Source organism: Amblyomma maculatum, chromosome 10 (genome assembly GCF_055883805.1).
Source record: "Amblyomma maculatum isolate TAMU_Amacu chromosome 10, ASM5588380v1, whole genome shotgun sequence".
NCBI classification, from domain to species: domain Eukaryota; kingdom Metazoa; phylum Arthropoda; class Arachnida; order Ixodida; family Ixodidae; genus Amblyomma; species Amblyomma maculatum.
In genome coordinates this window covers 30,017,169-30,031,566 of record NC_139353.1, presented here as the reverse complement: position 1 = coordinate 30,031,566, position 14,398 = coordinate 30,017,169, and the positions used below count along the sequence as shown (strand labels likewise).

General features: G+C 47.2%; 1 protein-coding gene across 2 annotated transcripts in view; it reads left to right on the top strand.

Annotated features, from left to right (window-relative positions):
- The window catches only part of alph (protein phosphatase alphabet), a 42,130-nt gene that overhangs the window by 24,607 nt on the left and 3,125 nt on the right, over nt 1-14,398 (top strand). For both annotated transcript variants that reach the window (XM_084582369.1, XM_084582370.1), the window contains exons 2-7: nt 5,690-6,005; nt 6,872-7,219; nt 10,493-10,714; nt 11,289-11,406; nt 12,686-12,788; nt 13,976-14,036. In XM_084582369.1, the coding sequence (XP_084438495.1) occupies nt 5,718-6,005; nt 6,872-7,219; nt 10,493-10,714; nt 11,289-11,406; nt 12,686-12,788; nt 13,976-14,036 (1,140 nt within the window). In that variant the 5' untranslated portion in view covers nt 5,690-5,717. The remainder of the gene's footprint in view (nt 1-5,689; nt 6,006-6,871; nt 7,220-10,492; nt 10,715-11,288; nt 11,407-12,685; nt 12,789-13,975; nt 14,037-14,398) is intronic.

The following is a 14,398-nucleotide window of genomic DNA, read 5'->3' as shown; positions in this document are numbered from 1 at the left end:
GAGTCCTCTTTTTATTTTAGCTGGCTTTGTTGTTTGTCCTTCCCATGTTATGACAGTCGCATTATCTGTATATGCCCTTTCTAGGAACCTGGCTATGCTACCATCCAATCCATATCTCTTTAATTGGTCCCACAGCTTACCCTGATCTACATTATCATATGTCCCCTTAATGTCCAGAAAGGCTCACCATAGAGGTCTCTTACCTGTCACTGCTACCTTTATACACTGGGTTATTATAAACAAGTTATCCTCCAGTCTTCTGTCCTTGCGGAACCCATTCTGCAGCTCACCTAGTATCTCCTCACCCTCTTCCCATTCTTCTAATCTACTCTTAGCAAGTTGCATTGACTAAGGAATAAGGTAAGGTGATTGGTCTAAGATTTAATATTGTCCTTGCTTCCCTTACCACTAGTCTCATTCTACTCAATTTCCAGTCTTTTGGTACCTCTCCTCCTTCTACTATGTATTTGTTCAGTCACGTGCTGTAATTTCGACTTTCTTTTTTCACCTAACATGTTAATCAATCTCATGGGAATTGCGTCAGGCCCTGTCACAGTTCGTTTCTGTTTTGCTCCATTCTTCCTCTTAAGCCCTGGCCCTGTTGCTTTCAATATTTTCATATCTTCCTTGTGTGTCCTCCCCATGCTCTGCAAATGTGGCCTCTATTATGTTCCTGATATTCTGATTCCTCACCCTCTACCCTTTTGCCTTCATGTGTCATCAGTGGCTGTTGTACCCACTGCTTGTGCTCTTATTGCTCCCAAAACCTTTTTTGCGGCACTTCTATCTTTTTTTATTAATCTCCATCATCCACCGGACTCCGGCTTTCCCCATTTTATCCTGGATTATTGTTGCTGCCTTTCTTTTTCTCTCTAGGTATTCCTTCCGTTTTAATTCTACTCTGGATGCCACTTAGCATCTCACTATGGCAGCCACCTCCATTTCCCACCAGCTTTTTGGTTTATGCTTTTCCTTTTTGCTTCCCTGCCTGTGTTGAGCCCTCTGGCTCTTTCTTTAGTAGGTCATCATATTGTCCACTCCCTATTTGGTCACTTGGATACTATGTCTTCTATGTGATTTGCCACTTCCTGCAACTGTGCTTCATTAAGGTTATGTTTGTTCGCTCTTGTCTTCCCAGTGTTGTTGTGTCCCTCCCAAACCTGATTTAAATTGTGATCACTTTCCAAGATTTTCATACCATCTTCATCAATATCCATTCTCCCTAGTACAGTTTGTGCGACATTAGGCAATAGTCAATAGTGGAGTGTGAGTTATTTTTTTCCCGCGTTATTTTCCCCTCGCATTTCCCTTCTGCGTTTACAATTACAAGATCTTGAGCCTCACAAAATGCTCCCAGCATCCTCCCTGTTTCATCTGTAGCTCCATTGAATTGTTCCAGGTGGGCGTTCATATCGCCCATAATAAGAACTTCCTGTTTTGAGCCTAGTTCCCTGCTGTCTTCGGTAGGACATTCGAGATGCCTGGCATTCTCTTCTCGAGTCTCTCCCTGTTCTGAGGTATACAAACTCCAGCATTGTCTCTTGACCTTCCACTATACCTTGTAGCCAAATATGTTCCTTGCAGTTCTCTCTTATCCTTTCCTAGTCTTGTCCCTTTATGAATGCTCCGAGCTCTCCTCCTGTACGTTTTTTTCTCTGCCTGTTGCATCGTGTCCAAGTGCAGCCTTCGACATTCGGAGGTTTTTCCATATCCCTTAGATGTGTTTCGACCACTCCATATAACACGAAGTTTTCAATTTCCAATTGTTCCTGTATTTTCTCCCATTTCATCCTGCTTCTACCACCTTGCACGTTTATGAATCCCACATTTATGGCCCGTTTCCTCTTCCTTCTCTGTCTTCTTGCCCTGCCCTCTCCTCCTTTCACCTTTTTCACTTCTTGGCATGCAGGGGTATCCTGCGTGCCTGAAAAAAAGCCTGAGCTCTACGCACAATCCTCATACCCACCCTCCATCCTGTTCGTGTTGCATAATGGATACCATCAGGGGCGAATAGGGTGGAATTTTGATCTCCATAGGCTTCCCTGTTGACCTCCATAATGTCAGACCCGAGCGGCCTTCCGACCTCTCGGATGCATATGTTGGTCCTCATGACTTGTTCTATGTAGGGTCCTTGTCCTCTTACCTCCGGAACCGTGCATAGGGTGTTCACTTTTCCTGTGCCGCCCTTAGATTCGCCACTCCTGTCTGTACCTGCTTTCCCAGGTATTTTCCCCTTCCCTATAGAACATCATTCACTCGTGCATGTATCGCAACTAGGTTGTCCCCTTCTGCATTTTCCCACAGGTGGTCCTGAGCCCTCTCTACTACTGTCCTGAAACATTCTCCAGGTCTGCTCTCTACCTTTACCTGTTCATTATATTCAACCGTTTTTAGGTCTTTTTTAATTTTGGAGATGTTTGAACTGCCAACTACTCAAACTCTCCTAGTGGAGTTCCTTGCCGCTTTGCCACCTTCTCCTTGGCTTTGTTGCATGCTTGGTTTTTGGGTCTCCACCACCATCACGGCACTCTCCTTCCCAGTCAGTGGAGTTCCCTCCTTTCCCTGTGGTCCCCACTGTGACCCGTCCGCCCCCCATTCAGTTATGGCGGCGTGTTCTGGATCTCCTCGTTCCCTCTGTCTCCTGCCCCTGTGTCTCGCTCTCCGCATGCCCCTTTGTCCTCTCATCCAGTTTTTTTTTTTGTCACTTGATCACCTCTCACGCTCCTCCTTTAGTTCCTGCTGCAGAGACTCCCACTTGGCTTAGTGGATCCACTCTCTCTCGACGGATACTACGAGGCGTTACCTTTCCTCCCTCAGCTTCCTTTTCAGCTGCTTAACCTCACACATAAATTTGTTCTCCATTCTCTACATTCGCTTGTATATCAAGCTTTCCCCGTCAGCTTTTGTTAAACTGCCAAATCCCGCTTCGTCCAAGTAGCACCATCGGTCACATTTCTCACACTGGACGAGATCCACTTCCTCCTCCTCTGTTTTCTTATTTGGGCTACCCATATTTAGCTGTTACGGTGCTGTTGGGAAAACGTGTAGCTTCTAACTTCCACACAAATAGGGGGGTCCTGAATTTTAGTAGGCCTAAATGCAGGGCCTCTGTTCGATCCAGAACTGGTTCTTGGCACCAATTCTCAAAAAGTTCCGCTGGTGCCAGTCAGGTGCCGGCGAGGTGCAGTTCCAGTTCTGTGGTTCAGTTGCACGCCTTAGATGCAATTAAGAGAGGAGTCTTAGGTGCAATTAAGGCTGCGTCAGCAGTGCCACACATTATTGTTGCGGAATTTTAAATCGATCCTTGTCGTCTGCTCTCTTGTTTCCGTTGGCCGCGTGCGGTAAGTTCTCGCGGTGCGATTATTTTTGTGCCTCGCGAGGCTATGGACGACAACGTCGTTGAAGTCATTTTTAAGGAATTTCTGAGTCCTCCGATAGTAAGGACGGGAAACCGACGCCGTGCTTTCCTTCACGGCAACACAGTTATTACATCGTGGTTCAGACCGAGACCGATCGACTAGACAGACCGCAATTTACCAAGTTCCCGTACAACTGAAGCGCTGTTGCTAAATATTTCAGCTTTGAACTCTGGAGGCTATTCAGGTTGTCACAAGAGGCCTTAGAGGAACTCGCCATTTTCCCTGAGAATGGCGCCGGATTCGTCGACGACAGGAAAAAAATGACCCTGAGTGGACCATCCATCGATCTTTACAAGCATCTCATCGGCAGCGCGCGTCATCTGCTAGCGCCGTCAAAACGGGTGCTCTAGAATTCTAGAGCACTGTAGTGCAGGTATAGTGAACTAGTGCAGGTGCATGGAGGTTCATGACGATGGTGATTACTGCAATAGGGCTGGCCACCGCGATGCGTTCGCGTCAACGTTTTTTGGTTCTCGTGCAAGAAAGCAGAAGCAGCCGATGCTTCTTTGGCTCCCTATTGACATGGACATCGCCGCACTCGTCGGACCTGACGGCTCATGGCCGCGATTTGTGCCTAGTTCACTATAGTTGTGCCGGCGGTCTGTACTTTGATAATGAGTTTCGTAAATGAAAAGTGGCTAATAAAGGGGGAGGAGAAAGTTCCGCTTCGCAACTCGGCGGTTGGCTGGGCAGAAGCGATGCGGCTACTACGGTAGGCATTTCATGAGCCACTACATCCGAAACGATCAGCCAATACATGTGTTTCAGTGGTGCCTAGGCTGGCGAATTCTCACAACTACGTTTTAACCGTAACTACTTGATATGCATGGAGATAAAAACAACTAAGGAGTACCTAAAGGGAGCGAGTCGGTCTCCACGTGATTAGACCACGTGACAGCGTGCGGTGATATCTACTACCGCTGCTTATCGCGCATGCGCGAATCGTCGCCGCGCGAGCCTCGCGCGCAGCACCGGGGAATCGACGCTGTACAGTGCTCAGACGCGGTAACCCGTGCTTGCCATAGCAGACAGCCGCGCGAATTAAAACATAGCGACATCAAAACATTAGTGACAGACTTGAAGAGCAAAAGAACGGGGGAGGGAACGGCGTTCTCGGCGCTTGGCTTGCGAAGTTTGGCCGCCTGACGTCACGCTCTCTCCTTCGTTTTTTTACCTCCATTTTGGTATGTGGGTGCGTATTAACGAGGTTTTACTGTACTTTGGAAAAAATATAATTACTTTTGTTGCCAAAATTACTGTCATAAAGTAATTCCATTACTAAATTACCATATCAGAAAAAGTAAATTACACAATGTATTACTGTGAAAACTAATGGAACTGCAGTAATTACTGTAATTCAGTTAGTGCCATGTCTGCTTGGGTCTCTCCTTTCTGATGAACGGGTGAGGTGAGAATCCAGCCTTGCATTCTGAGTTAGACACGCTACTGTTAGGCCACACCTGCACATTAGTATGGCTTATATAGCTTTATGCTAAAGAATATGTGTGAGATATTGTTGTATCTGAGGAAGGAGCCAATACGGTTCTATTTGAGAGTATTGCTACTGTCAGTCGCTGGCAAGAACAGTAGTAGCATCAGTATATAGGCATGCGACTTATGCACTTCGTCTTCAGGTGCCTAGAGAGCTACCTGGTAGAACACAACACTTCTTTCGCCCCGCAGTTTCAGCCGGGGAAAAAGTCTGGTTTTCTAAAGCACCTTCCATGCAAGGACCTTTGGAAAGGAACAGATTAAGGGATTACTAATCGGGCGAGTAGCAAAATCCATGTGCGTGAACAAGAATCTGCAACAAGAGCCGGCAAACTGAAGCCAGTGATGCTGTTGCGTCGTATTCTTAACAGTGGAGCTTGAGTGTCCCTCCAGAGCTGTTGACCTTGTGTTTATTGTTGCACCGCTGAGCTAGATGGCTATGAATGCTTGTTGCATCTAAACTGCAGCTCCTCAACTGTAGGCTCTTCTGCTTACCATCGGTGCGTATAAGTACGACCTGCCAGTTGGCTTTGTTTTTGTGCCGTTAGTAATTGATGATTGGGCTGTGCGCACCGAAGCGAAGACCATCTTTGTGCCCCACGGCTCCCACACTGTCTATCCTTCATTTAGGGTTCTTCAATATGCCCCAATATTGCACAGCGCACGGTTTGTTTTAGCATACCAGAACATTCATTTCCTTGTGCTCTGCAGTTGAATGCTGTGGCCATTGAGAGACGGCGGCAGTTGCCACTAATTGGACGGTTGAATTGTGTGAGCAGGGGCCCGTCCAAGCGGCGCCTCTTCAAGATGGGGGCCTTCCTGGACAAGCCCAAAGTGGAAAAGCACACCGAAGGGGGCCAGGGCAATGGGCTGCGCTATGCCCTGGCCAGCATGCAAGGCTGGCGTGTCGAGATGGAGGACGCCCACTGTGCCATGGTGGGCCTGCCTTGTGGCCTCGACCGCTGGAGCTTTTTTGCTGTCTTTGATGGGCACGCTGGTGCCCGTGTCTCGGCCCACTGTGCCCAGAACCTGCTCGACGCCATCATCCAGACAGATGAGTTCACCCACACCGTGGCTGCCTCTGACATGGGCGAGGTGAGGGCAGCTAGTTGCTCATGTCATTCCTCCTTTCTTGAAGACCAACTGCAACAATGTTTTATTATAGCTGCAATGCTTGGTAATATTGAGACGTAAACATAATCGTAACCAGGTTTGATGCCCCCTAGTAGAGTTGCTTTGTAGTTACAAGTGGTTTAAAAGCTGTGTAGCAGACGATTGATGCATGCACCTGGCGGCGTGTTGAGGTGTAAGGCATTTTATTAGATATGAAAGAACGGGCACTTGAGAACCGTCCTCAGGCCGGGTTCACTGGGGCTGAACAGACTACAGATGGCGTGTACTAAAACGCTTGAGGCTCAAAAGTGGCTTGCAGGTCCCAGGTCTGTTACAGCGGAGATGTTTTTATGATTACATCCACAATTATGATGCTGGAAAGCTTTTTAGCCATCCGAGGCATGAATGTGCACGATGGGCAAAAGGGCGCTCGTCGCATGCGTTCCAGCAGCATGGGAATCAGAGAAAATCAAATTATGGCCCATGTTTGCAGTTGCATGGCGATGATTTGCAATGCTGTATTTATGTGCGATCTGCGTTCGTGTTCCTCACAATAGCTAAATATATAATGCATGCCCACTCACTGAGGTTTTTACAAACTGCAGAAAGCTGGCGAGCTTTGAGCTGCGAGCAGCTATTTTCTTCTTTAGAGACATTAAGGTAGGGCAGTCTTTTGAGCAGTGAGTGCGAGGGCAACCTCATCTGAGCCGCCGCCACCAAGCTGCATTGACATTTGAGTCTGGAAGCTTTATGCAGTGCTTCCTAAGGTTCATGCATGCCACTGTGTACAACAGAAATGTTCCTTACTGTGCGGTCTTCTTTCACTTGTCCACATATTTTACTTCAAGGGTGGGGAGGAACTGGCAGAGCGGGTGGCGACGGGCATCCGCCGTGGCTTCCTCTGCCTCGATGACCAGATGCGAGCGTTGCCCGAGGTGGCCTCGGGTGAGGACAAGAGTGGCTCGACAGCCGTGTGTGCCCTCGTCTCGCCGGGCCACGTCTACTTTGCCAACTGTGGCGACTCACGGGCCCTGCTGTGCCGCAACGGGCAGCCAGCCTTCACCACGCGTGACCACAAGCCCATCAACCCTGGGGAGAAGGAACGCATTCAGCGGGCTGGCGGGTCTGTCATGATCCAGCGGGTCAACGGCTCCCTGGCTGTCTCTCGAGCACTGGGGGACTTTGAGTACAAACAGGCAAGTCTCACCTTCCTGCACTTGATCGGAGTTGCTTTGTTTAGTTGCATGGTGGGCACATTTGAGTAACGAGCTAACATTGTTTTCTTTATTTGAGGTACCTATTTTTGGTTATTTAATAACTTATTCATTTGAACCCCATTAATTTGAAGACCCAAATTATTTGGTTTGGCGTTGTGGCTAGGGCCAATGCTAATTCAGTTTTGTGGCATTAGGCGCTTGATAATTCAGATGCAGCTGTTCTGTAGTTTGGAGCTATAATTTGGACGGGTTTTTGACAGGGCACCATATTCAGCTGCGACCTCCACGGCATCGCTTGAACAGCTTTCTTAGACACATATCTCATGGTGCAGTGTTTTCAGTCTACCCACGACGCGCGTGCAGTGGCAGGTGTGAAAGACTTTTGGGGGCCCCAGGTGACCAAAATGTGTGCAGTCACGTGGCTTATAAGAGTTTAACGTTAGCTTACCATGTGCATCAGCCAGCCAAGGGAATCCAGTTGCACATTTGCTGTTTCAGATGCTGACCAGAGCATCACTGATGTTTGAGTTTTCCTGTGTTTCTTTTTATAGTGTCCTACCGATCCAGCGGCTATGCGTTTTTTTTGGTTCCGTTCAATGGAGCTGTTCTTCCACTGTGCAGGAACTTGTACCTAGTGTGTGCATGCTCATAACAGTGCCATGGAGATTTTCTGGACGTGGTGCTGCTTGCACTGTAGTGGAGGCCACAGAGATCTCTACCACCTTTGAAGCAGTTCTGTTTTGTCATTGTCAGCAGTTTCTGCATAAGGAAAGCATTGGATGGGACTGTGAAAAAGTTTCTTGCTGCACTCTTGTAACCCCCCCCCCCCCCCCAAAAAAAAAAAAAAAAAAAAGAATTAGCAGCCATTGCCTAGGTTCTTACAAAATAGCTTTATGTGATGCAGGTGGCTTTAGGTAGACTTCTGGGAGAGGGCCTTCCGTTAGCTTGACCGTCGAATAATATGAACACTTTTCCTAGCCCCTTGTAGTAGTGCAAATTAATAAAGTTGCATTCTATAGGTCACCACCCTGTTTATGAACAAAGGGTGCGCTCATGGACGTTGCAGCAGAGTGGGGATGAAAAGTAGGCCTAGAACCCGTACTGCAGTAGTACAAATTAATGAAGTTGTAAACTATAGACCATTACCCTGTTTATGAACAGAGGGGGCGCTCATGGACATTGCAGCAGACTGGGGGGTGAAAAGTAGGCCTAGAACCCGTACTAAGGTAAAGCACTGAATAAACATTTTCTGATAAATCTCTCAAACCTGTGTAACGTTTAAAAGGCCCACTTTAGGTTAAGACTGACTCCAACAAGTTTTGAAATCCATTTCTTTGTTAAAGCTAGAATACCGTATTTACTCTCATAATGATCGCACTCGCGTAGTGATTGCACCCCTGAATTTTGAGGTCAAAATTCCATTTTTTAAATTCCCCGCGTAATGATCGCACCCCGAACAAGGAGCCGCCTGGTGGTTGATCTGCAGTCATCCCGCAGCGAATGCATTCCGACGAGTTCCTAACCTAGTCTAGTAACGTTGGAGTTCCCATGATTCCATGCTTTGCGGCGTTCGCCATTTTGCAATTCGGCAGCGTCGTAGCGTGCTTTGTGTTTTTGTGCGAGTTTACGCCATTTCACCATGGGGCGGTATGCCAGTTACACCGCCGCGTTCAAGCTCAAGGCTGTCGACTATGCACTGGAGCATGGCAACCGCGCTGCTGGTAGGCATTTCGGCGTGGACGAAATGAGGATACGCTATTGGAAGAAGCAGCGCGAGAAGCTGATGGCTACGAACAAGACACAGCGGGCTTTCCGTGGACCCAAAACGGGCAAGTTCCCTTGTGTTGAGGAGGCGGTCCTAGAATACGTGAGGGACCTGCGCAAGGATGGTTGTGCAGTGTCATTAGAATTGATACAGACGCAGGCGCGCACAACTGCCAGGAAGCTGGGAATCGCCGCAAAGGATTTCCGCGCTAGCTCCGATTGGACGACTCGCTTTATGCGACGGAATGGACTTTCCCTGAGGCGGCAGACGTCGTTGTGCCAGCGGCTCCCAGCCGCGTATGAAAGCAAAGTGATAGACTTCCATCACTTCGTCACTAGGCTTCGCGAAAAATGCGGTTACCTCATGTCGCAAATTGGAAACGCCGATCAAACTCCACTGACGTTCGACATGCCCCGGAATACATCTGTGAACGAGAAGGGTGCTCGGAGCGTCCTCGTGAAGACGTCTGGTGCAGAAAAACAGCGATGCACAGTCATGCTTGCTGTGACGGCCGACAGGCGGAAGCTGCCACCATACGTGATCTTCAAACGGAAGACTATTCCGAAGGGAAACTTTCCCCGTGGCATCCATATACGTGCACAGATGAAAGGGTGGATGACTGCAGACCTGATGGTCGACTGGATCAAGACTGTTTGGGGAAGACCAGGAGCATTTCTGCTTCCCTCGCTTCTGGTTTTGGACAGTTTTAGGGGTCACCTTGTGGACAGCGTGCGTGCCAAGCTGAAAGAGCTGCGCACGGACATTGCAGTCATTCCTGGCGGCCTGACTTCGCTGCTGCAGCCTCTTGACGTGTCTTTGAACAAACCGTTCAAGGACAACATTCGACGACTTTATGCTGAGTGGATGGCGATGGGCCAGCATGATTTGACGCCGAGCGGAAAGATTAGAAGGCCATCCGTGGAGATGCTGTGCTCGTGGATCACAGAAGCGTAGAGCAGTATCCCCGACGAGGTAGTGGCTAAGAGTTTTAAGAAGACAGGCATATCTAACGCTTTGGATGGAACGGAAGATGACTTCCTGTGGGATTGTGAAGATGCTCCCAGCGACGACACTGCCGTTTCCGATGAGTCGTGCAGCAGTGAAAGCGAGGATGGCGAGGATTCAGACTTTGATTAGAGTACTGACGAAAAAAAATAAATGGGCATTGTGCACTCCATGTGATGCTTAATGTGCGTGTTTATTGCGAAGGTAAGCCTTACTCAGCTTTTATTTTTGGTTGTAATCGAGATATATGTTCTAAGACGTCTGACCTGCAACTTGTTTGCGTTTTCGGTGCTCAAAAATTTTTTTGTAGAAAATTTACCCCGCGTAATGATCGCACCCCGAAATTTGCGTCAGTATTTAAAAAAAAAAAGTGCGATCATTATGCGAGTAAATACTGGTACAAATGGCCACAAGCATTGTGCCACTTCCATTCAGCCGCTGGGCTTTCAAGCGCACCCTTAAACGATCACACGCATGTGCAGGTGGCGGGTAGGGGTCCTTGTGAGCAGTTGGTGTCGCCCGAGCCGGAGGTGACTGTACAAGCCCGGGACCCGTCCGCAGACGAGTTTCTAGTGCTTGCGTGCGACGGCATTTGGGACGTGATGAGCAACGATGAGCTGTGCCAGTTTATCCACCACCAGCTCTGCATCTCACACAACCTGGAGGAGCTCTGCTCTGCCGTCATCGACATTTGCCTCTACCGGGTGCGTGGGTGCACTTTTCCCTCACAGCAGGGATTTTTTTTTTTAAACTTGGCCCCTTGGAGTGGTTTTGTGGGGTTCCCCCGAGCTCCCACTTTTTTTTTAACTGCTGCAATTTATGGCTGATTGTGCTGTACTTGTTCAGTACAAAAGGTTTCGCTATACTACAGCAAGTCTTCATTGATATAATTTTGGCGTTTCTTGACGCGTCTTGCTCATTTTGCATGCATGTTTGGGAGGCTGACGTAGAAGCAAGGTTCTTCAGTGACTTTTTGAAGCTGTGCGATGTTTTTTGAGGCTAAAAAGTTTGAGAACTCTCGTCTTGCAGTGAATGTATTGGAATATTGTTTTATTTGGTTGTGCCAGGTTCTACTGTAGTGCCAAAAGCAAAGTACGGTATATTTTATTCTGGTATAGTATATTGATTTTGATGGAAAAGGACCCCAGATCTATAATACCTACGAGTCTTCCTCCCCATACAGGGCTTGCATAAAACTGTCCACAGATGTATCTTTTAATGGAGAGGAAGTGCCTTGTGACCATGTTTGTTGTTCTCTTCTGGCGTGTTTGTGTGCAGGGGAGTAAGGACAACATGAGCATTGTCCTTGTGCTTTTCCCCGGTGCGCCGACGGTGAATGAAGAGGCGCTGCAACACGACCGTGAACTCAACGTGCTCATCGAGAAGAGGATCACAGGCAAGTGGCTCGGGCTGCTCATCCCTCATGCCTAGATCCTTTTGTTTATTGTTATTATTATTCTCAGCTGTCTGCTGCAATTGCTATAATTAATCTAGCCTGTCCTTGATTCTAAGCAGACATGCGAAAGATAAAGGTCAGGAAATATTCTTAAAATTTTAGAGGCGTTGAACGCTGCTAAACCGAATGTGGAGCGAAAGCTTTGGTTGCGGGCGACCGAGCATTGCATGGAACTCAACCGGTGTTCCGTTGAACGCGTCAAAGTTCATCGATGTTTCAGGCAGAATCCAATTTCATATTTCAGCAGACGCTTTCTTGCTCCACTCTGTTAGCGCAGTGCGGGAACTACTCTTCTCCTCCTCTCCGCAGCAACACTCGCATCTGCTGGGATGTCGCTACCCTCCTCCTTCTAGTGTAACTTTTGCTGCAGAAACTTTGTAAGCAGACTGAAAAATAAAAATGGTACAGCAACTGCAAAACAATTATTTATGTGCCACAAACCTGCCTGTGCTCGCTCATTACTATCGGTGCTGGTCTTATAAGTGCATGCTGTCTAGCCCTCGGTGATGGTGATGACGGCTGTCCCCTTTCGCGATCGTCAGTCATGCTTTTCATGCCGCGAAAAGTATGCAGCGGCGCGCGGCCCACAAATCATCCACATCGCAACAGCCAGTCTCTATACTGTGCACCGCGTAGTAGTCGGCTGCACGTGGTGGGCGTGCATGGCCCGCACATCGTAGATTCGCAATCGCTAGTCGCTCCATACGCATTTTTGCGGCACATAGTTTGCATAGTTTGCATGTGCATAGTTTGCGGTGCCACTCAGCCGGCGCGTCGCCATCTCCTGTTGTGCTATACGCTTTGTGAGAAGTCTACGGAGGCACTCGGCCCGTACATCCCCGGCCTCTCGATCGCCTGTCGCACTGTATGCGCCGCGAGTGGCGAGCTGGGACCATGCAACAGTAATAATCCTTACCGGTCGTAAACAGATCTGTGTGACTGGCTTTCTCATGTTTCTGCATACTTATTCTTGTTCATTTTGATGATACAAATTTTTTCGCGACCCTGTGAGATTCGTATCACCGAGGTTCTACTATGTTAGCCATGTAGTATTATTCAGCACAAACACAGCACCAAACTATTCACACGGGAGCAGGGTTCTTTCAAGTTGTCTCTTGAATACCATATTCATGTGCCTTTGCATTGTGAGGCCATGCACGGTGTTTTCAATTGTTGCCGCTGCTGTGTGGAACATTGTGCTGTTTTCCTTGCCTTGCAGAAATGATTGTCGAGAGCTCAGACATTGAGCTGAACAACATCATCCAGACATTGGCTGAGGAAGAGCTTCCTGGCCTTCCCCCTGGTGGGGGGATTCTTGCCAAGTGAGTGTCATGCATTTCTAATTTCAGGCTCTTGGAAGTGTGGTGCTCTGGTATCAGCTTGGGCACAGCGAGTCTGCAATTAAAATGGTGCAGCAAGCGCTGCTGCGGTGCTTGCCATGTCTATGTTTGGTGACAATTTGGTGGTGACGGAAGCCTTTCTTGCTCATCTGCGGCGTGGCAGAAAGTGACTGTCCACGGGAATGCTTGACCAAAGGAAGATCCAAAGCCAACCGAACACGATCCACATAACAAGCCAAAAAAAAAGATAGAATACCGAATGCAATCATAATTATGTTGCTATAACACCTTATTGACATTACATAATGACTTGCCACATTAGTCATAGAAATCTAATTCAAAATCCACATAACAAGCCAATCAAAGCCAACGCAAGATGTTCCTTGAATTTTGCTTTATGACATTGTTCATCTGCCAGACATGTGCAACTCTACTGCACTCTCATGTTTGTACAGCTGTACCCAGAGAGTCGTGCAAAACTTTTGGGCTGGTCATCAGGAGCACAGTATGAGGGCAATGACCAACAAAAAAGAGGAATGGGAGGAAAGCGCTATTCTAAAGTCTACTTTGAAAGGCATGATTAAAAAATAGTAATAATATAAAAAGTGCAATAAGAAACTACTGGTCAAGCTGTACAGTACATATTGTGGGTGCTCAAGAGACCGAACACTGGCAGTACACCTTCAGGTAACCGCATACTTGCTCTGGTCATTTTCTCGGTTCAAAAAGGAATCGAATGACAAACGTGCTTGATTCGTATTCGCAATTTGGAATATATTCTCACAATACAACTCTTAATTTAGATAACTTATTGGCACTAGATGTATAGGAATAGGCTGTGATGTTAGTGGCTTTGGTGCTGTGTGTTTAGCTATTTTGAAGGTGGGTCGAGAAGGTTAACTTTCTCTTTTTTTAATTGTTGTTGAATTGCACAGTTTTGAAGGCTAGGATTTTAAAAAATTTGCGGTAAGTACAAAGACATCAAACTGTGCAGGCTTTGGTTCATTTAAGTGCACTTGCTTTTTGAGAATGCTGTTTCTTGTCTTAGCTACATAATTTGTTTAAAATACGAGGAAGCTGTATGAAATGTTTTCTGTGTGTCAGCTGAGGTCAGCATACAAAGTGTAGTATGTGGTCCTTTTTTTTTTTTTTTTTTTTTTCGTTCGCAGGAGGAGTTTCATTGAGGAAGTGTACAGCAAGTTAAAACCCCCGTCTACATCATCAGAGTCGGTAAGGGGCGCCTTTTTTTTTTTTTTAAATTTTTTTATTATTTTTTTTTTGCTGGTCTGGTAAAGGGCCTCAAAAAGTCACAGAGGGTAAGGAAAGCCAGAATTTGAATACATTTTGGACCACCTATTCTCTAGAAACAGCCTTGATCCTGCTTTTGCAACATTATATACCGGGTGTCCCAGCTAACTTGAACCAAGGGTTACAAAATAATTTATTTGAGGTAGGTCAGTGAAACCAGTTGCATACAACTACCAGCCTGCTTGCGCACTACAGGCAATTTTTTGTTTTGGAATTAGTTAATTGGCTAATTATGTTAATTTTTCTAATTTAATAAATATTCAGCTTAGACCAAAAATGTGAAT